Source organism: Siphateles boraxobius, unplaced genomic scaffold (assembly GCF_051911475.1).
Source record: "Siphateles boraxobius isolate OS27281-9 unplaced genomic scaffold, OSU_SipBor_1 24, whole genome shotgun sequence".
Taxonomy (NCBI): Eukaryota; Metazoa; Chordata; class Actinopteri; order Cypriniformes; family Leuciscidae; genus Siphateles; species Siphateles boraxobius.
The window spans coordinates 7,618,614-7,642,164 of record NW_027508855.1 but is presented as its reverse complement, the minus strand read 5'-3'; the positions used below and the strand labels follow the sequence as shown (position 1 = coordinate 7,642,164).

The following is a 23,551-nucleotide window of genomic DNA, read 5'->3' as shown; positions in this document are numbered from 1 at the left end:
GCTGTTGAGTCATTCAAAGAAGAACCAAAAACTGTATTGCAAGATTTATTTAGTTTAAACTTGATCATTTTTTTTTAAATACATGACTTAAAAACTGCTCTCCCAAGCACAAATGTGCTGAAAAAAGTATGGCCTGTGTTATACAATAGAGGCCAGGAGAGATCATAAGGATATATTTCTCACTTGCACCGTAATTATTTAAAATACAGCAGTAACAATAAAAAAAAAGTTTGACTAATTCTTGTAAATTAATTCCAGTACAAGAGGACACTGCCTGTGGCCCGAGTCTCCCCAAACACTTGGCCTCACATACAAACATACATAAACATAGAGAACAGTTCATCAACAGGTATAAAAATAATACATTCTGAAAAGTTTAAATTCTGATTAAAAAAATTGGAGCAATCTTGGTTGATACAGCCTGCATATTTCCCTTTAATTTCATGGAGAGAATAAACAAAGAAATACAAAAAGAGGAGTGTTACAAATCACTTAGAGTAAGACAGCAGTATATTGGTCATTCCCAGTGGAAAAAAAACCCTGCCCTTTTCTAATATAGCCACCTACAGTCACCTTCTACACAATTTTACCATAATTAAGAAAAGATACAGCAAACAATTTGTCTCATATTAGTTCTGATAAACCGCTATTATATGAAGAATGTTGGTCTGCTGGAGAGGAAAAATATTCCAAGAATGAGGTCGCTATATGATTGCCTTTTTTGTAAATCAAATGCCCTTTAAGACACATGTGCATGACAAAGGGTTTTTGGACCAGCTTTGCCCAATTAAAATACTATATTAACACGAAATACTTGGTTTGTGACATTCACTCTACGTTTCTAGGGACATACAATAAGGATTGTAAGTTTACTTGCATAGTTCTCTTTGATTTCACAAATGGTTTCAACACTGTGCCATGTTTAAACCAATGGAAGTTGCATATAGTGGCATCACTAACTGATTGCTCTTTCTCTTAAAAGGAAAAGCTTGAGCAAGCCATTTCAGCATGTGAGGTCTGTCTTGAGGAGGGTGGGCACAGCTATGATTGGTGATGCTAGCAATAGTATGGTTCCATGCAGTCTCTAGACATGACATTACCATAATACAGAAAACAAACTGTATCACAGTCTCTTAACACCATACATGATCATTTCCACACAGACTCAACAGAAATACTTTTATATTCATATATATAATCCCATATGAAGTAAATTTCTAGAGTATTTTGATAAAACAATTGTACATGAATTTAACATTCTCCTAAGAGTTGTATAATATTCTACATGGTGATGCAGCGATGATGGGCTGCCATTACATGACAACGCTAGAATTGCCAGATATCTCACAAACTTATGTGCCATTTGTAGTTTGGGGTTAGATCTGAATGGTCACAGGGCGGTAGAGGTCAGCTTTTTGGCACCACGGCGCTGAGCAAGTGTGGAGCAACCCACCGGCTCCAGTACGGGAGAAACATTTCTGTTTAGGGCTGAATAGGTGGCTGCCATCGCTCCCTGAGATAAAAGGGCAAAATATTAATAAGAATATAAAGTCAAACACAAGCATTAAGTATTATAATGCAAGGGCTGTTGGGTTGACAGGGAAACCATAATTATGTTTCTGATATTAATAATAGACTTTATTTTCTATAGCACCTTTAAAAGTAGCACCTCAAAGCGCTTCACAAGAATAGAAACATGATAAAACATACAATTATACAGACAATGCATTAATGACAAAAAATAAAATGCCAAATAAAAACACATCATGAAATGTTCGATTAATAATAATATGGCAATTACAAACAATTATGTAAAAGCTACCCTAAACAAATAAGTTTTAAGGGATGATTTAAAGACACTAAGGGATTCAGCTTGCCTAATCTCAGCTGGCAGGGAATTCCAAAGTTTCAGAGCATTCGAAGAAAAGCCCTATCACCCATGGATTTCAAATGAGTAAGCGGAACAATTAAAAGGCCAGCTTCCGAGGAGCGGAGATCACGTGCTGGAGTGTAAGGGGTTAAAAGGTCAGAAAGATAATGAGGTGCCAGTCCATGCAAAGCCTTATAGGTAAGCATAAGGATTTTAAAATCAACACGGAATCTGACAGGGAGCCAGTGTAAAGTTTCCAATACAGGATTGATATGATCCCTTTTCCTGCTTCCCGACAGGATTCGAGCGGCAGAATTTTGAACCAGCTGTAGTTTGTTAAGGGTAGCTTTTGAAACCCCGGCCAGCAAAGCATTGCAGTAATCAATGTGAGAAAATACAAAGATGTTAATCAACTTTTCAGCCACTGGGACGGACAACATGGGATGCAATCTGGCTATATTTTTTAGATGAAAAAATTATGTCTTGAGAGTGCTCTGAACATGAAAAACAAATGTTAAATTAGTATCAAATATCACCCCTGAATTTTTTAATTTTGTTTGAAATTGAAGTGTAGAACCATCTACACTTAAGGTTGGAGACCCAGCCTTACGTAGCTGGTGTGGTGAACCAATGAGCATTACCTCGTTAGTTTCAGTTATATTGTTAGTTTCACATTTGAAACTAATATCACAATGCAAACCTTCACTAGATGAGGGGCGTCCTGGCGGTTGAGTTGGTATTTGGGTAGCTGGTCCTTGTTGATTATCCATCGGTGACGAAGAACTTGAGCAGCGGTCAATCTCTTATGAGGGTCAACGTGAAGCATCTTTGATACCAGGTCCTGTCAACAAACAAGTTTAAAGATCATAGCACAAACAGATAGAACATTTACATTTGGCTAAGAAATGTGTTAAACAAAAAGAGAGCCTGCAACCTTTGCCTCAACTGATACAGAATTCCAGTATCCACCAGTCAGGGAAAATTTCCCACTGCCAATCCGAGCCAGAATTTCTTCCGGTGTATCTTCCGGCCCATTAGCAAATGGAGTGAACCTGAAGGATGGACAAGAGTGGTGAGTTTTAAAACTGACATGAACATTGTATTTGAGCTAAATCATGCTAAATCATCCAATTTCTATATTTAATATATATATTTTTATTTAGTTAATGTACCCTGTAAGCATGGTATAAAGGAGAACTCCCAGACTCCATATATCACAAGCTGCATCATAGCCTTGCTTCTTCAGGACCTGAGCGGATAACACACAACAATAATAATAATTTACATATAAATGTACAATAACAATACCATAATATAATTAGTGTTGTCAAAAATATAGATATTTCGATATATATAGATGCTACTCTTTCTTCCAACGGCGACCAGACACACATCCGCCTCCACTCTTTGGTTGAATTGTGCTTGTATTGCGCATCATTTTACTAATTCCCGCATGTACCACTGATCTATACAAGTGGCGCGCACATAAAGCTGCTTCTCAAACAGTTTGCGAGTACCAAATTGAGTTTTTTTTTCATGGCTTATTGCACTTCAAATACACACAAATTTGTCAAAATGCCCATCTTGGCGTGTGGCGTGTATTCAGGTAAAAATAGTCAGTTTTGGAACGTAAATAGTTGACGGAGTAAACATGTATAATGGATCAGTGCATCAACTTTTAAAGTGACAGCAGTCCAATGTTCCTACGTCTGTCCTACACTCCTACACTCACTGTTTTTGACTGAATAACTTTTATAGTTTTAAGTATTAATCTGTATTTATTTTTTACAATGAAGAATATCCAGTTATTTTACATTTGATTACTTTAATTTTTTTTGTATTTCTTACCTAAATACTACTCTTAGACCCACCTGAAAGTTCCTTTGTCTCTTTATTCTATATTTAATTGTGCAATTGACTGTAGTTTGTTTATTTTTTTTTATTTTATTACTGACTGTTTATTTGGTTTTTTTTCTTTTCGTAAATTTAATTTAGAGTTTCAAATAAAAGCTCCCTGTGCTGTGTGAAAGCTATTGCAACAAAAAATACCCAAATTATCAAAAAAATATCTGTATGGCAATATATACTGTATGGCAGTTTCTCCCGTGGCGTCGAAAATCAAAATTTTTCAAGGTATCGTATCGAAGTTGGAAAGTGTGGTATTGTGACAACACTAAATATGATATAATATATTAGAACATACACAAAAATCTAGATGTATCTAGTCTCCCATCTAAAACAAATACAGATCAACAGGTACCTCTGGAGCCACAAAGTTAGCAGTGTAGCATGGTGTCATCAGCAGCCCATTTTCTGCTCTTAGTTGTTTGGCAAAACCAAAATCACAGATCCTGATTGATTCTGGGTTGCCCGATTCATCCACATACAATATATTACTGGGCTTTAGGTCTCTGTGTACTACCTGCAACCAAAGTGCCAATATATTAACCATAATAATATATAAACATAAAATATTTATTTAAATAAATAAATGCATCGATAACCAAAGTGCCAATCTATTAACCCTAATAAAATAAACAAAAAATAACAATACATATATACATAGAAAATATATAGTACCTGTCAAATGTTCGGAAACATTCAAATTAAAAAGGATCAAGTGGCACTTAAGACTGGAGTAATGATCCTGAAAATTCAGCTTAGTCATCACAGGGAATTAAATTTTTAAATATATTCAAATATTAAACAGTTATTTAAAATTTAAATTTAATTTGTAATAATATTTCGTAATATTACTATATTTACTGAATTTTTGATTAAATACATGCAGCATTGGTAAACATGAGAGAATTCTTTCAAAAACACTTGGATTTTTTACAAAATGTTAATGTTTCCAAACTTTTGACAGGTATATTACCTATTAATAAGATATAAATATATTAAGTTTCAATGCACTGCAAAAGCTGAAATGCTGATTTTTTAGGGCACATAAAAAGAATGTTTAAATGGATGTAACTGCGTATTTATTTATTCTGGACACATTAAATATTTGTAATATTTTAATATTTGGTGTATGTAAACGCTTTTACCCCTTGGGCATGCAGATATTCAACAGTCTTTGTAATGGTGTGGAGGACAGCGCTGGCCTCTCTCTCAGAGAAAAACTTTTGTCGGAGGATTTTATCCAGTAGTTCTCCACCTTTCATCAACTCTGTGACCAGGTACACTGATCGCCCATCATCAAATACCTATAACCACACACAGACTCAGAATAACGGCAGACAACACCAGGGATATTGGAGTTATAAGTTTCCAACAGACAGGCACTCAAACAAAAGTCACTCACGTCCTTCAGAGTAATGATGTTAGGATGTTGTCCATATCGCCGCAGAATCTCCACCTCCTCTGCTGGATCCCTCTTCTCCTTATTGATAATCTGTTTTGTCAGTAAGAATTCTTTTAATAAATTCATACTTTCAATTTAGCCAAGATGCATTAAATTAATCAAAAGTCACACTAAAAACCTTTACATCATTGCAAATAAAAATTCTCCAAATAAATGCTGCACTTTTGAGCTTTCTATACATCAAAGAATCCTGAAAAAATGCATCACGATTTCCACAAAAAAATGAAGCAGCACAACTATTTTTAACATTGAAAACAATGTTTCTTGAGCACCAAATCAGCATATTATAATGCTTTCTGAAAGATCTGACTGACACTTTAAAATAGATGACATTTTACTACATATTAAAATAGAAAAAGGTCATTTTAAGTTGTAATAATATTCACAATATCACTGTTTTTACTTTATTTTTGATCAAATAAATTCAGCCTCGGTGAGCATAAGATACTTCTTTTAAAAGTAAAAATAAAATCTTACTGACCCCAAACCTTTGAATGGTAGTGTATACTTATTGAAAAAAAAAGGAAAAAAAACATTTAAAAATGATTAAACCTCTTCTAAAACTGACAAACCAATCAGAAGTGCCAATACAGCTCTCTTTAAAACTGTAAACACATCAATAAAACAGATAAAAAGGTATGTGGTTACCTTAACTGCATAGTCCATGGCTGAGCTCTTGTGCACACAGCGCTTGCAGATCGAATAGGAGCCCACGCCAATGTTTTCTTTAACATCATACACATCCGTGAACTGAAGCGTGCTCCGGTGGGGTTGCTGTGTAACATTCACACATGCACTTTATTCCCATGTGTACAGATGTTGAAGGGGTTTGAGAGGAGCATGCGAGTGATGCGAGTATACCTGCAGTATGCCACTCAAGTTGACGTTGCTCTGAATGGGCGGCTGGCTCTCCTCTTCTACTCCCGTAGCAACAAAGCTAAACCCTCTGAAGAGCTGATGAGCATTGGCACTTGGAGGGATACCAGGAGAGTCTAGGACCAAAGAAAAAGTGAAGAGAGTACCATCCAATTGTTATGCCTAGAAATGCATCTACTGCTAGGAAAGGGAATGTTTGCATCGCTTACCCCGAGGGGTTTTGGCAGTGAACTCTGAGTCAAAGTAGATTGTATCGTCTGGCCTCTGGATGGCTGGTTTAAAGGGAGGAGGCAATTCCTTTCTGAATAATTTCTAGAGGTAAAACATATACTAATTTCTGTAAGCATACAAATTAGGAATGCATTGATATAACAATTTTGGCTGATACTTATAAGCCAATAATTAATTGCATGTTATAGCCAATAACGGTTCAATGGTTGATATGGAAAATGCTACACTATTTTACCTAATTCAATTTAAAAATACAACACTAAACAATAAACATCCCTCATTTTAAATGCTACAAGTGAATTTAGGCATCACAATATTTTAATGTACACTATAAAAAAGATATTCATTCGGAGATTTGCTAACTATTACATTTAACTGTTATTAAATTACTAGTGCTTTTAACTAACTTTAGGTGAGCATTAGATAACAGCAAAGATAGTGCAAATATATATAATAAAAAAGGAAAAGCACTTGTTCAATGAAATGTCTAATATTGGCTGATAATTAACCAATATTGACAGATACTGATAAACGAGAAAAAAAAGAAAAGAAAAAAAATCTCGTAATAACTCCTTTTGTATTCAACGTTAATATATATATATATATATATATATATATATATATATATATATATATATATATATATATATATATATGCATATGGTAAGAGACATGAGGATGAATAAATTATTATTTTTGGACTTATATCTTCAATTTGTAATTTATTCAATTTCTTATTAACTTACATTCCAGTCAATTGTGTTGAAGAATGAATGTCTTTTGATCTCTTCTACTCCATCAGGCCCAGCTCCTGAAATTTCAAGCCCAAGCATTTAATGAACAGACTGAAAAATGCACCACATTTACTCAGCATGAACAACCTGTTCTTTGAAACAAGCTGACAATGATCTTTTTCACCTAAGCGGTTGCCAGGATTCCTCTTGAACAGATTGCGGAGCAGAGACTGGGCCTCAGGGCTGAGAAACTGAGGCATTCCTAGCTTAGCCCTTGAGGCACAAAAAACAATGTCAGTGCAAAGACTCAGGCATGAAAATCAATATTGAGGAAATAAGGCTCACTTTAAGATCATTGTCATGGTTTCCTTGCGGTCTTTTCCTTGGAATGGAAGTGTTCCAGTCAGCATTTCAAACTATAGAGGTAGAATTAAACAATCACAGCACTGATACACAAATATTATGTTTGACAAACTTTATGATAAATTATGTTTGAGTTTATTTGAAACCGAAGTGTAATTTCAACATAGCCCGCCCCTCTCACCATTAGAACGCCATAGGACCACCAATCAGCACTGTGGGTATGACCTCTGCGGTTGACAACCTCCGGAGCCATATACTCCACTGTACCACAAAACGAATAAGCCTTGTTCTCATGGTCAATGGACTCTTTACTTAACCCAAAGTCTAAGTAACACACACACAGACAACAAATCAAATACATACTGATACATTTATTATTGTGAGATTCTCACAAAATGTTCATACCTACTAACCTAGTTAGAACGAAGATTGTTTTATACTAATATAAGCCCTTATCGTTATGGAGTAATAAAACACACATACCTGTAAGCTTGATGTGTCCATCATTATCCAAAAGAATACTGTAAGAGATCCAAATTTGGTTCACTCATGAAAATGTGCAATGCATTGGCTTAGTCAAAGTGTTGTAATTATACACAGTCTAGTATACAGTCATTGTTTGCAAGTAAATAACGTGTTCTTAAACATGTACGGTAGTTGTTACTATGCAGTTACCCAGCATCTGTCCTATTTGTGAAAAAAATCAATTTGCCATCAGTTGTCAGAAGATAAAAGCAATAACTTAGTTTTAGTTTCCGTTCAATGTTGGAGGGGATTTCCCACGACCGGAGTCAGCCCTGTTCAAGGCATTGAATCAATGCCATTGATCTCTATGAAGTGATACATCAGCTTCAGCGTTACCCAGCTGATGAGTTGATTGTCAATTGAGCATTGTGAAGTGGCACGCAAAGTTAAAGTAATTTCAGCACCTTGTTTAATTCATAAATGAATCAGCGTTAAGCGCATTATGAACGTTTTATTGATGACTCACTCATAAAGAGAGTGCCTTGCCACCACCTACTGGCGTAACAATGTAACTGCACAGACTGACAGCCTATCTAGCGCACACAGAGGTGCCAGTGCTGCGGATACTTCTGAAATAGCACTTTTGGAAAGCCTCTTGTCCAGTCAAGATTCGAGAATCAAAACGAACTGTTATAAATATATTAATAGTTAGTAATAGTATAATAATACATATATAACAAAATAATAATAATTATAAAATGGCGATAATATCGAGCCACTCAAAATCACCGCAAGGGAAATTAATTTACCGCGATAGCCCTAACTTCGCATTTGATGTAATATATAAAAACACACTTTTCTGGTTTAAGATCTCGGTAGATGATTCCCAGTCCATGTAAATGGTCCAAAGCCAAAGCCAGTTCTGCAAGGTAGAACTTTACATCCTCCTCTGTAAACATAACCTGACAAAAGGACATAAAAGAGTGGTAGCAGAATTAGCAGAACTTAATCTATTCCAATATTCATGGATTTTTTTTTCCAATTCTTAATCATTTTTAAATGCTTGTTCACAATTTAAATTAGATTCATGTACACTACAAGTTTGAGGTCGGGAAGACTAGTTGTTGAAAGTTTGTTTGTTTGTTTTTAATTTAGCGCCACACAAACTACCACGGCTTTATTCATGGCAACAAAAAAAAAGTGGAAAAAGTTATAAAGTAAATATATAAGCTACTAAACTATGTATAAACAACAAATAAAAGCAAAATGTAAAAAAAAAGTGTTTTAAAAAATTTTTTTTAAGTGTCTTATAAAATCTACAACTAATCTCATTAAAAATTAAATGTTTTAAAGTAAAATAAAGAATCCTAGAGTTTATTTCTTAAAATAAATTAATACTTTTATTCAGCAAAGATGCATTAAACTCCTTAAAAGGCACAGTAAAGACTTTTACATTGTTGCAAAATTGTTAAATTATAAAAAAGCAGCGCAAGTGTTTTCAATATTGATCAAATTTTATATTTCTTTAGCACCAAATCAGAATATTAGAATGATTTCTGAAGGGTCGTTTGATACTGAAGACTGGAGTAATGGCTGCTGACAGAAATAAATTACATTTCAAAAAATTAAAATAGGAAACAGTCCTCAAAAATTATAACAATATTTCATAATATTACTGTTTTTACTGTATTTTTGACCAAATAAATGGTGATTGCAAGAGAATTATTTCAAAAACATTTTTTTAAAAATCATACCAATCCCAAACGATAGTGTACATGTTGGAATTATCTGTACTAGACATGTAATTCACCTCTTTGGACAGGCGAGTGAAGAGATCTCCTCCTCTGAGGAAGTCCAGAATCAGATAGAGTTTACCCTCTGTCTGAAATGCTGAGGAATCAAAATTAAAGTTGCAAGATCTGTAACAAGGGTACTAAAATGTAATTTGGACATTCTAAAAGTTCCCTGGGCTACGCAACGGAACCATAAAAAACAATTTAGTTAACAAACGAGAAATTAATAGTAATCCAGAAAACGAGATACGATGATCTACTGCAAGTTCAATTAGAGTTCAACAGAAATCCACAACCGTGAAGCATAAAAATCTGATTGGTGATGGGATGCCAATAACTCACCATAGTGCAGTTTAACAATAAAAGGATGGTTGACCTCAACCAGGATGTCTCTCTCCATCTTTGTACGCACTCGATCTCGTACTGAAACCACACACACACCCAAATATAAACAAACATTATAAATAACAACTTAATAAACTAGTGTGTACATGTTCAATACCAAAGACATAAAACAACATACAAAACACAAACCTTTCAGTGTAGCTTTCTTTAGCACTTTCATAGCATAGAGCTGTCCTGCATCGGGCATAGTTATCTTCTTGACTAGGAACACCTGCACAAACACGCACCATTATTAACAGAAACCAGCAGAAAATTGCTTCTAAATGTAAACACAAATCATTTTCAGTTATTTTACTCATATATGTGCAGTTCACCTGACCTTGCCAAAAGATCCCTGGCCCAGAACCTTGCAGAGCTCAAACTGTCGTGTGTCCGCTTTCTCCGAACCCTCCTTGACGTGGTGAGTGATGCTGATTTCCTTGACTGAGCCCTCCTCCTATGAAATAGACACATTACATATATGTGCATGCTTGCTTCACCCACAAAACATGCAATGCAACACCAAACACACACACACACCACTTATCTTGTTCTGAACTGTTAGAAACCAAGCGATGACAGCGGTGTAACTTAAAAAAACAACACTTAATCAAATGTCAGGATACACAAACACCACTTCATCACACAAATACAAATTCATGCCCAAAAATGTACTTAAGGTCAGGCAAACAAACACACACACAATATGAGAGGATGTTAAAGAGAAGCCTGGATGGCTGGTGTCTCTGCAGATGAGCAGCGTGCCAAAGCCTGTGGGAGGAGAAAGAGAATAAACACCACAAACAAGTAGTGAGGGGGTTAAACCAGGCCCATCTGACAAAATGAGCAAATAACTGACTGAATGCCCACAAATGAGCAGAAGAAGAGATCAGGAAGGGGAGAACTGATCTTCAGACACAGAGCAAGCGTGCTATGCGTCAGAATCATCTAACTCTGGACACTAAAATGCTAATTAATGGTAAAATTGGTTAGATAGAGCTGAGAGCACTACACTTCATATCATATCTCTTTTTGCCTTCCCTCCTGCTCGTACTTATTCTTAACATAAACTTGAGATGTAAATGAGGGGGGTAGTGACTTAATCTATTCACCCACATATATTTTGAACAATAAATGCCACACACCAGTCTACCAACATGAATGAGACTGAATGGTGGATGATATCTGGTAATCTATTGATGGTGGAAAAAGACCACATACATCAATATCCACCACAGAGGTCAAAAATGACAAAGCAAGCGATGGGACATAAGCGTGCTTGTACATGTGTAAAACAGCACTTGCAACTGATGTGGCATGCAAGTCACTTCGTGTCAGCACAAAGTTTTCATGCTGATTTTTTTTTTTTTGCAGCCTTGTTATTTGATTGCAGTAACCATATTCTTTTTTGGGAGACTGCATACTTTATTAATAATCCACACTTCCCTCCTGACCTGATTTCACTAGCAGTTCTAGATGACCGAATAGTTAAAAGCTCATCAAATAACAGTATCATTTGTTTCATAAACAAGGATAAGGACGTTTTATAGAGTCAAATAAGGATGTTTTATTAAGCAAATTCATTAAGCGTATACTGATATGGTCACTGATATGTAGACAATAACAGTTATATAACAGTTAATAACGGCAATACATCATGCATTTTAGCATGGCTGGAACATTGTAATGACCAAACTAATCAGAAATATCCATATGCAATTTTCTCTTATGCCAAATTTATAGTGGCACAGAAGCGCTTCTGATGTGGCATTTAGGTATATTTACACAGACTGTTTAATACTACTCAAACATAGTGACAAATGCATTTACAACTTTATATACTTTGACAGAGCGCACATCATTTAGTCTGGCTTTTATGCGTCATTGCATCTTTACACTGAGATTGAGCAGGCAGAGAGCAGCCTTAACTTGGATCTGTAAAGAGACGCATTAATAAGGGGGAGATTTAAATGTAGTGTGTCATTGTAAAGGACCCAGAAATTAATCTTTGTTCTTGTTAGCTTTTAAGTAAATTTTTCTGACATCCCATTTTAAATTAATTTCCTATGTTTCTTATAATCATGCCAAAACCACAACAAAGGATTTGCATAAAAGAAATTAACTTACATAATGGTGCATAAGTCTATGCAAATTAATCTAAAACTAAATTTAGGATTGAAATTCTAGAAGCTTCAGAGCAGATGAGATGACTGAGGGGGACTGATATGAGAAAGAGAAGTAACTGTTCAGTAGAGACTTTAACTAAAGTGTGACCAAGCATGATGACTGAGGGACACCTCAAGACAGGAACAGGAAGTGTGCGTGGAGTGGGTGTTTTTACACACAGAAGGTCTCAACAATCCTCCTTCCCACAAACACCCACACATACAATGGGACAGGCCTAAAAATATACAATACTGTTCAAACGTTTGGGGTCAGTACGTTTTTTTTTAAATCCATACTTTTATTCAGCAAGGAAAAATGTAACGGTTCATAAATCTTTACAAATAGAAGCTGTTCTTTTCAACTTTCCATCCATCAAAAAATCCTGCAAAAAAATCTATCACTGTTTCCACAAAAATGTTAAGCAGCACAACTGTTTAACATTATAATAAGAAATATTTCCTGAGCACTAAATCAGCATATTAGAATGATTCCTGAAGTTTCATGTGACTTGTGTGAGCATGTGACTTGTGTGAGCATAAGAGACTTTTTTTTTTTTTTTAAACTTATACAAATCTTACCAACCCCAAACTTTTAAACAGTAGTGTAATGGTTAGAAGTCAAAACACTGCTTTGGGTCACAATCAGCCCCATCAAATTATATCCGTTTTCAGTTTCTGCTGGGTTAGTGGAAAATGAAGCTCTGCTTGAAGAGAATGCTGAACATCCTCTTCTCCTACTGGCTGCTTGCCATGTCACTCATCCAACAGGAAACCAATAAAACCAGGCTGACCTCTGAGACAGGAAATGTGATTTTAAAAGACAACTAGCTTACATAGGAAACACATCTTTGAATTGAAAGACAGTGGGGCATTACAGTACATCAAACTGTTCCTCAAGCTGTGAATGAAGAGCTTGTCTGATAAACTGCGAGTAACCAACGTTGAACTGCTGTAATCTGTCAACATAATTAATTGAGTTTAACAGACATGCTGTCTAATATGCAGATTGCAGACACACACACACACACACAAACAAACTACATACAACTGCACACACTGACAGATTACATGTTCACATAAAACACACATTTAAATAGTGTTGAACTTACTTGAACAGGACCATCATCATCTACCATGGAGTCATCCTACAAAACAGGACAAATATGATGTTATTAACACAAAACAGAGTAAAAAACTTTGTTACATCATGTTACTATTACAAGCAAGGACTAAAATCACAACATGTCAATTACAGAAAAACAAAGCATCTTAAGGAACAGAAAAGACATACAGAAAATTGCAAATGCAGTCTATTAAGGGAAGAGGTTTCATTTAAATGACTGCTGCCAAACTTTTGTTATTGTCATTTGTAAATATTATGGATCCACAAAGGATTATGATAATGAGTACGTGCTAGAGCTGCATGAATCATTGTAAAAAAAAAGAAATCTTAATTAAAACACCCACGCGACCATATTGCAAAATGAATGATTTGGCTATGTCTATTAAACCTAATGTGCGTTGGTGCTGCCGCTGACACAAAAATTGGTTGTAACTTGACACTTTAAATAAAGATTGTATCAACAACATCCTTATACCAGTAGGTGGCGACACGTGAATTATTATTTTTTTATTTGTCCTTCAAGAGATTAATTTAAGTATTCATCCAGTATTTAAACAAGTGAAGTCTTTCGCCCTGTCCCAAACGAGCCTAAACACTCAGGAGCACCCTCCTGAAAACTAAAATGACAAAAAGGAAACCCTACATTCTCGTGGACTTCACAAGCATAAAGCACCCACAAGACCGTAATATGAAGTGTGCCATTTGGGACAGGGCCTTCATAACTGAGTCATTGAATCACTCATCTAAACAGATTTAATAATAATAATAACAACAACAACAATTAAAAAATTTAAACTGCAGCAATTAACATTTTTTCAGAACCTATAGTAAATGAAATGTTATTTTCTTTAGTTGTCTATTCTACATTGCAGGAGAATGGTGATCTCTATTTAAAGAAATATCAAATCACCAGACCATGTGTTGATATAAGAGTAAAATGGCAGTGTGGAAGATTGTTGTTTACATAAAGTCACAGACTAAGTGATTATTTATAGATCCACACACAAACAGGGCACTAAAAACAAGCGCCATAGGAAAGCTATTTTCAGACCACGGGATTAGCCTGGATCAAAGGAAAGTTAACAGGGAAGGAGTACCACCAGAAGATAAAGGGCTAACAGAGTAAGAGAGACAATTCTTGTTACTATTCATTTGTGCATCCTTATGGACATTTTTGTCCTTTTCAGTTTTTGTGTTTTTTATCACTTCGCCTGTGTTAATGCTAACTGCGTAAATTTTGGCACACGTGTGTATTTTTATTGGAATTTTATTATTTTACCGCCATTTTCTTAAAAAAATCTTTTTTGCACTAGCTACACAAAATACTCCCACTCAGCGCCTTTTGGACAAAAATGGCCCCATTGAAACCCATTAAAACTGCAGTTTTTAATCCCAGGTCCTTTTAACTATAAAATGATGCAATCTTTGTTAAGAGGCTTTCATTTTGTTGGCAAGGCTTCAAATTTTTTATTTTTACTATTTTTTACCAGATGGTGCCATTTTTCCAGGTTTGGCCTATAAAACAAATATCGCTTTATTCCTGTTTTCTGCTTTGGTATATTATAGAGCCAATTGGATAAATTGTGCAACGATAATTGTGTGGGTGTGTTGGTATGGATGTCAGAGTGTGGTTTGTATGTGTGTAAAAAAAAAAAATGTGTGTGTATATGTGTGTGTGTGCTTGTAATATTTAAGAGAGAAAAACTCAATTGCAAATCTAAAATCCAATTATTGTGTGCACCATTGGAGTTTTGCTGGCACCCAATGGGGAAAATCTGTTACTGCGCACAAACAAAATCTTACCAAAAGCTCATTTTTTGAGATATCATCCTCAAATTTGGAACACAACTTGTATAGATGTATGGCTTTGAATTTATATCAGTTTTAGAGTTCAACATGTTTCATAAAATATATATTTTATATAAAATAACGATAATAATGTTCATAAATAATTTTCATAAACTTAAACCCATATACAAAATTTTTGGTTTCACTTTTTTCACTTGTTTAACTTCAGCCAATAGTGATTTGTATGCAATACGTTGTGCTTTGTATACTAAATAATATTTGACCTTCGATCGTCTCAGTCTGTAAAGATGAGCTCTCAGGAGAGACACGGAGCATGGATAAAAGTTTTATTCATGTACAGTGTGAAACAGTTCTGGCTTTACTTTGCACTGTGCATTGCAAACTTGTGAATGACAATAATAACCCACAACGAACTGTTGCACACTGTAGGCCTACATGAATAAAACTTTTATCCATGTTATTGGTTAACGTTACTTCAGTAACACGAACTTACTTCATGCTGCCTTGAAGGACATATTATTTAAATATTTAGTAATACAAAGCACGACGTATTGCATACAAATCAGCGTGAGAGCTTTTCATTTATTTATTTATTTATTAAACATTTACTTACAAAAACGAAGATCCATAAGCCAGAAAAGAGAGCCAGAGGTTCAGGGACTGATAGATATTACATCACATTTGAATTCAGCGAAAGAAAGAAAAACAAATAAATACACACAAAAGTAAAAAATAATAATAATAATAATAATTATACAAAAACGTTTTAGTTCAAAGTTTTAGTAGCCTTTTTGTTACAAGGGGTAGATAAGGATTTGATATAGATCTTAACATCATTTTGAAAGTGATAAAAAATTTTGCAAGCAAATAATTAAGTTGCAAAGCAAAAATATTCTCATATTGCTTCTCAAATGAAAAACCCAAACAAAACATCCTTGAAATAAAGCTCAAAGTCTTATATATATATATATATATATATATAGTTAGTTTACAATGAACTGCCAAATGTCTTGCCAAAGTTTATTGTATGATCACAATGCCAAAAAAGAGTCTAAGAGTCTCTGGTTGTGAATCACAAAAACTACAATTTGTATCTATACTTAATTTAAATTTTGATACCATGAACGTTTTAACAGGATAATATCGATGAATAAGCTTTGACCTTATTTACCAATAGGTACTTGTTAGGGAGAGTCCAAACCTTCTTCCATGAAATATTTTCCACAAACGTGTTCCATTTTGTTGCAACAAGAGGAGTGGAAACAATCATTGGGAAAGAGAAAACGAATATCTCTATTATTTTTTAATGTAGATTTAAAACATATACTGCCTAGTGCCTACATACGTGTAAGCCGGGTCTGGGAGAGGCATTTCAGAACTTGTCAAAAAACTATTATGGCCCTTAAATAGCATAATGACACCATTAGGGATAGCACCAAATACAGTGGCAAACTGTTTTGGAGTAACAGGAATATTATAATGAGAGAGAAATTCTTCATAAGTAAATAAGTAACCATCCTGATTAAATAGTTGGCTAACCCGATTGATCCCAATCACCGCGAGAGCTTTCCAATATGCGCGCCACTGAGTGACGTCTGTACTTCAAGGTCAGAGAGCACCTGTCCATCAAAAGCTCACTATCCAATCAGAGTAGATCACTGTTAAGCCCACCCCCACGAGAGGTTGGTCTCAAAACAGCAAACAAAAAACTGTGAATCGTAAGCGAAATCTGTGGCAATGCATTCAGAATCCACGATATGCGAAAACGAATCTTTGAAAAACATTAACAAAGAATGAAGCATATTTGAATAGTCTGTTAAATTTGTGCGACTGAGTTAATTTTTTTCATTTTCATTTCGGTTTTCTTCTTCTGTAATGGCATATTTTTGATAGTTTCTGAAAAAGTTACGTTCAGTTTTATAAACTTACGTTCAATTTTTTAGAAACAAATGTAATTCCATATAACTCCTGTTGTGAATGCGCTCTTCCTGGAGCGACACGCTGTACGGCAACTAAACCCAAATAATTTACAACGTTTTATCACAATATCGTTCTCTTTATAATGTCATGTAATATGACAGTCCCAAATATAGTTATTAGGGCTGGGAGAAAATATTTTTTTTTTTTACAGAATCCATATTAATTCAAATTAAATTGCTTTATTTTTGTCCTTGCTTGTAGATGAGGTTGACAGAAGTTAACGTAATATTCCTTTCAAGTGGACTCGTGGAAGAGACGTGAGACTGAATGCACTGAAAATCCCTAGCAATACTCATATGCTGAGAGAGAGATAAGACAATAGAGCTGCACGATTCATCTTTAAAAGTCTGATCTCGATTCAATCACCCACGCGATATTTCAATTCTGTCTATTAAACCTTGGACAAAATCATATCACAACATTCAAATCTGTGTTGCCACTTTCACTGACCCAGAGAGAGTAGTCATAAAACAGCTTCACAAACAGTCTTTTCAACCTCATAGTATCATTATTTCTGTGATACAATAGTTCAAATTATCATAGAAGTACTGGGATAAAAGTTTAAAGTTCAAATGTAAACTGATGTCTATGATAGCGATCAAAATAGAGTAAATCAGCTTTTGATAGAAACTTGACGCTTAAAATAACGCATTTATCGATTGAGTGACTGTTAAAAAATTTATTTGTTATTGAGTCATTTATTAAAGATAATGTAGTACTGTATGATGCTTCTGAAATAAGTTAAAACGATGTGATGAATTGTTTTTGTAAATATGACTCATCTTATACATCATGTACAGTCTGTATAAGTGTATGATTTAGGTTAACTTTTCCCCATGGTCTAGAGTTAAAAATAAAAATTGCAATATCGAATCGCAATTCTTAAGGCGAGACACTACAGGTGAATAGGTTAAAGATTTTAACCTACAGATATCACCATGAAACTTTACCAGTTGATTACTCGCATGAATAGGAGAAAAAAAATCAGGTTATATCTAATTAAATATGCGCTCATTTGCATATATTTTGAAGTGAGGAATCTGACCATTGAAAAAAACAAGGTTCAAAATGATTTTAGTTGATATATTCAATGAAAAGACATTAACAGAGGGGATTATGAACATCTCTTTTGTTACCCTGTAAATCAGAAAATACTGCCAATAGCCTTAAAAAAATGATTTCCGCCCTATTTTTAGGCATAAAATGTCATATAAATCAGGCCAAGAATGATATATCAACAAATCCCTCTGGACAAACCTTCACAATAATATAGTTAGGAATATGACTGTAAAGTTTGGTGTATGTAGGTGCTACAGAAGTGGAAAATTGTCACTTGGAGTGTAAAAAAAATCTCATTTGAGAAAATGGCCTTTAAAGATTTTTATGGCAAAATTCCACTAATTTCTATTGAAAGCCATGAATTACAGACAAAATATGCTTTAGGTCCAAGTAAAATCCATGTATCACACTGTTTAACATCCAAAACTTATTATTGCTTCATCCATCACTGATCATAACATCCAAAAGAACACATCAAAACATCACAACAACACATCAACAGTCCATCACACAGGTGAATATGTTTCTGCCCGAGGGACTCACAGTCACAACCACTTTAGGATACCACAATTACAGATTTGTTTAGTATTATATAATACAAAAACTGAAATGTGTTGTGTAATGTAATTGTTTTGTATATATAGTGTGTAAAGTATAGTATATATGTGATGTATATAATGTCAGAGCGTGTTACATGACGATTCTGAACGAATCACATTGTCAGAAATCCTTTGCGCTGGCTGATTCCGGAGGAACATACGATGCAAACTTTCGTTCCAAACAAAACATTAGTTCAGAGAAAATGGAGGAGAAGCTAACATTAGTTCAGAGAAAATGGAGGAGAAGCTAATCATCACCGTTGCTGGGTTTCCAATCATTTATGATATGACGTTGTTTGCATATAGATAACGGTCCTGGAGGGTGGCATGAACTCAAAATCTCAGAGACAGATGTCTTCTCCGCAAATACAATACAGCAGCACCAAACACAACAACTTTGCGATGATCCATAATGATCCAGTGATACACATTTGAGGACGAGTGCAACTTTTATTGGAAATATTTATGAACGCTCGTTTTAAGCGGGAATGCAATTCATTTGCTCACGATAACACCGATGTGACCAAGTGCACTAGATGCAAATAATAATAATTATTATTCTTTTTTTTCCCCGACCAAATGTGACCAAAACGGTTATGAAAATGCTGTCATTATAAAAGGTTTGTAGTGTCAATGTATTGCTTGTTTTCTCTGTTTACATTTCATGTTGTGACACCTCTCTTCTCTCGAACATAGAATGCTGCTACGTCAGAACGGCCAAAGAGTCAACAAGCGTCAACAAGCGTCCCCGTACTTTTTGACAAGCGTCCTTGACAGGGCGGCCACAGCTTCTTTGCAGTCAAGTCGGTAGTGGTGTGTAAGTGCAGTAACGGTATATGTGATGACAGGGTGCAGACAGTGATTGCGGGTCAGCGAGATGATTTAGCATTTCTGCGTGAACGCCAACTTTTGATGAATTTAGGTAAAATCTACACACGCAAACAGACAAAGTGTAGTATGATTAGGCATGTGCCGGTATCAAATTTTCATGCTGCGATTAATTGATTGAGCTTTTATCACGGTATACGGTATTATCACGATATTTTAATTGCACAAGAGAAACAGACGGATTGGGGGTATCTAAAAAAAACTTGCATCACAATGTGTAATTGTGATTGTCAAAACATTAATTTTATTTTTTAGTGACAACATGTTATAATGTTTACATGGTACAGTTACTGAGGCTACTGTTTGTATTATTGCTTAACACAATTTTCATGATTTCAATTAAATTCTTGGATTTAATTTCAATCTTGATTCAATATTGACTCATTTGGATAAATATTAGGTAGGCTACAGTAGATAGCCTGCGTTTAATTTTTTCTCAAGAAAAAATATATCTCACATAATGCTGTAAACATACAGAGAGAAATTAAATATAATGCATACAATATAAATATAATAATAATATAAATATAAAAATGTAATATGCCGTAATTTTCATTATAATAACAATTATATAATGACAAGTAAACATATATTAAAATATGTAATATAGTGCACATATTTAGCAAAATACTCCTCTCTATAGCTATTTTCTTATAGTCAACTAACATTAAATGGCTTTCCTGAGGTAAATGTAACGTTCTGTGAAATAATTGTTCTCCTGCAGTGTTATTGACCTCTTTCCGTGGTTGAAAAACACTGATTGATCGAAAGTACGTATACCTTTCGGTGGGTTGTACTGTATCTTTAATAAAAAGTAACAAATGATCTGTTTACTTGAACTGAGGCGCGCGATCTGTCACGTCATTTACAAGCACCAAAACAGTATTTATTGTCTGAATTTCGTTATAAAACCTGAGAGCTGATATTTTTTTCATATCAAAAGTAACCTGCTCTGTCTAGTCTGTCGGTGTCAGTGTCCTCTTTGCTCCGCGATTTTTCTCTGCTTGAGAAAATGGATGTGTGGCGCGAGACCTTGTGAAAGTGTCAATTGCGTGAGTCTCAAGCTGCTGAATGCGTGAGAGTTGGCAGCCATGCGGGGGATAAATAGTCGGCAGCGTTCCTCCTTCCGCCGTGCTTCTTTTCCATGTGAGGATTGTTTACATTAGACTAGAGTGCACACTGCATTCACACAGTGCTTATACATGTGATGTGGGGATTGTTTACATCAAAGTGCGCACGTGTTTTGCGCAGCATATACGCATTGTTTTTTTAAGCGGTTGATGGAAAATAAGCTGATGCGCGTTCTAAAAATCTAAATTCGGATCTATTATTTTTCACGGTATTTCGAAGTCCCCGCGATAACAATATCGTGCATATTCATTACCGCGATTTATCGCATTACCGAATACCGGCACATGTCTAAGTATGATAAAGACCTAAATGTGTATTTTGGACTTTTTTTTTAGCACAAGTCTGAAGGAAGACAAAATCTCAAAATTGACCAGTGAAAAAAAAAAATATATGTTTTTCGCAAAACATATCGTATCGGCACCCAAGTATTGTGATAGTATCGAATCAGGAGATAGGTGCATTTCTCAGTCCTAATAGTTATTAGTTGTGCATTGCTGCGCGTGCTGAAGTTGATCACCGGCATGCTTTATTCCGCGTTACTTCTTAACCAAATGCATCCTATATGAGATACATCAGATTTATATGCCTAATGCCTACACAAAATAAACTTAATATTACAACTTACATTTTGCACAAAACAAAAGGTTGTGAATGCACATGCAAACTTAGTCATGAAGGTGTAACTCTAGACTGGTAACGTAAAATGGTCCCAAACATAACTCCGGTGCACTCACTTCATTTTTCCTTGTGTCTGCTTTGCGTATTTGAGCAGCACGCATGGTCTGCACATGAACTTGAATCGAAGTTTTAATGATTTAATTGTTATCGACCATTGATTAATCGTTAGCATCCCTAGTTGACATACTTGAATGCTGCTGTTAAATGCTCTGGCAAGGAGATAAACATGGTGGACAGCTCACTCAGGGCGGGGTCTATGCTAATAGGACAGTGTCCGTCAGCAGTCATGGGAGGGGCCTAAGCAATGTGATATCACATTGCACAGAAACTGCAGATGGCTTGTTCTGAGACACTGCTTATGATTAATGGGGTTTAAAAAAAGAGGAGGGTGGATTTTTACCATTATAGGCTGGCTGTGTACACACACTGCCGACACACATTTATGTTCAAAGCTTCAAACACCATGTAAAAGAGGATTTTGCATAATAGTCCCCTTTAAAGAAATGCCCCCAGGTCAAGAATACAAAAATGCCATTATGAGGTTGTTGTTTTATAATCCAATTAACACACTGACTATATCTCATAAGCTAATGGGCCATCTACCTTCCGAGACAGCATTTGGGGTATCAAAAACTTTTTGCAAATTTTTTTTTTTTTTGCACACCGAGAAATGCTGTCTAGGTATGTAGGCGGCTCACTGGGTTATGAGAAGTTAGTTCCCCACCCTGAGTTTATTGCCCAATGCATACTCAAGTCAAACTTCAACCACTTACAAAAAGGCAAACAAGTGTCCATTTTAAGTAAGAATGAAGCAAGTAAACTTAACGTTAGATCGAACAAACAGGCAGACACACAAACACTCATACTCTGCTTGTCTGGTCAAGTCTTGTTTCGACGGCTCACACATTCTCTAGAGCTTTACCAAGTAGGCTAACTAAGCACTTTGGTCCAATGAAATTTCTACGTTAAGAGTGAAAGGGCACACGTAATTTCGATTGTAACATTTTGTTGCATTTTCATGTCGGCGTATCTATTAAGCGCGCACGTTTCTGCATTCATTTGTGTGTTTGAAAAGTGTCGACATTCTGAAACGCAAACTTTTTTTTTAATTCAGTCTTTACCAATCTGTACACTACTAGTCCAAATATGCACTTCAAGCTTGAACACTGACATTCCTCTGTGACACGAAGCATCGGATTAAACGTGATTTCATACAATAGCACTCCTCAATGCCGTAAACGTAAAAATAACCTACCTCATTCTCCATATGCCCCACGGGCAGCTTCTGCCAGGGGTCTGCAAACTGCGCCAGTGGCATCTTTAAGTCCCGATCTTTAACTTACGATCACCCCGTGAAGTGATTTGACACTGTCAGTCAGTGTAAAGTTGCACAAAAGAGTCCCACAATAAGAAACACAAAAATGTTCTGGCACGAAAATAAAAGAGGAATTCCGTTCAAATGCCTCCAAGACAGTTTGTTTTACTTCTAAAGTGTCCGGTTCCTCTTCACAAACATTCGAAATATGTTTTAACAGCAGAGTAATACACTTCCGTTATCGCTCAACATGGCGTCGTCGCCCCGTTCACCTGTCTGTCAGAACGAGGCTGGAGGAGGAGGATACGTCATCGTGCGTCATAGAGCGAGGGACACCGTGGTCACCCGCTGGTACCGACCTGCAAATTGGTACTCAGGTAAAGTTTAATTGAGTCGAGGAATGAATGCTTAGTAATATTTTGATTTGAGATATTAAATGCATTTATCATATGCCTGGTCAGGGCCTTTTAAACTCATCTTGACTGCTTTTTGAACAACGCAGTGTGAATCATATTGGAGCATCCTTGGTTGTGATATTTTTTTGATGATCATGTAGAACCTTCTGTCTCTAAATCCTTTGATTATTAAATCTTTCGAAATCTCTTTACCCTACGTAGAATCCACATGTTTTCATTCATTCAGTCCCTCATAAGAAAAACACACGTGACAATAAATTAAGTGCACAATCAAAAACACTGAAGAGAATCACAACACCACAGCT

The 23,551-nt window shown here is 35.4% G+C and overlaps 1 protein-coding gene across 2 annotated transcripts; it reads right to left on the bottom strand.

Moving 5' to 3' along the window:
* Window positions 1-32: 32 nt before the first annotated feature.
* Window positions 33-23,164, bottom strand: rps6ka3a (ribosomal protein S6 kinase a, polypeptide 3a). Of its 2 annotated transcripts, XM_077241131.1 has the most exons (23): window positions 22,771-22,999; window positions 13,358-13,393; window positions 10,785-10,854; window positions 10,424-10,673; window positions 10,234-10,315; window positions 10,042-10,122; window positions 9,717-9,796; window positions 8,762-8,868; window positions 7,925-7,962; window positions 7,623-7,765; window positions 7,424-7,494; window positions 7,263-7,351; window positions 7,091-7,155; window positions 6,323-6,425; window positions 6,099-6,229; window positions 5,886-6,011; window positions 5,178-5,267; window positions 4,921-5,079; window positions 4,131-4,292; window positions 3,043-3,119; window positions 2,805-2,922; window positions 2,571-2,711; window positions 33-1,513 (listed from the first exon to the last, which is right to left on the bottom strand). In XM_077241131.1, exons 5-23 carry the CDS (start codon window positions 10,289-10,291, stop codon window positions 1,391-1,393), a joined length of 1,962 nt encoding a protein of 653 aa, XP_077097246.1. In that variant the 5' UTR covers window positions 10,292-10,315; window positions 10,424-10,673; window positions 10,785-10,854; window positions 13,358-13,393; window positions 22,771-22,999; the 3' UTR covers window positions 33-1,390. The 2 variants fall into 2 exon arrangements, with proteins under 2 accessions (XP_077097246.1, XP_077097245.1); XM_077241130.1 differs by lacking the exon at window positions 10,785-10,854 and having other exon boundaries at window positions 10,424-10,540; window positions 22,771-23,164.
* Between the last annotated feature and the right edge of the window lie 387 nt (window positions 23,165-23,551).

Bases quoted from the DNA above. Each gene is read 5' to 3' on its own strand.
- rps6ka3a (XM_077241130.1), bottom strand. From the start codon at position 22,833: ATGCCACTGGCGCAGTTTGCAGACCCCTGGCAGAAGCTGCCCGTGGGG. The intron at 7,963-8,761 runs GTGTGTTTTTAT...GATCTCTTACAG, and splicing joins CGAGATCTTAAACCAGAAAA to TATTCTTTTGGATAATGATG. The intron at 2,712-2,804 runs GTTGCAGGCTCT...GTTTGTTGACAG, and splicing joins CTGTATCAGTTGAGGCAAAG to GACCTGGTATCAAAGATGCT.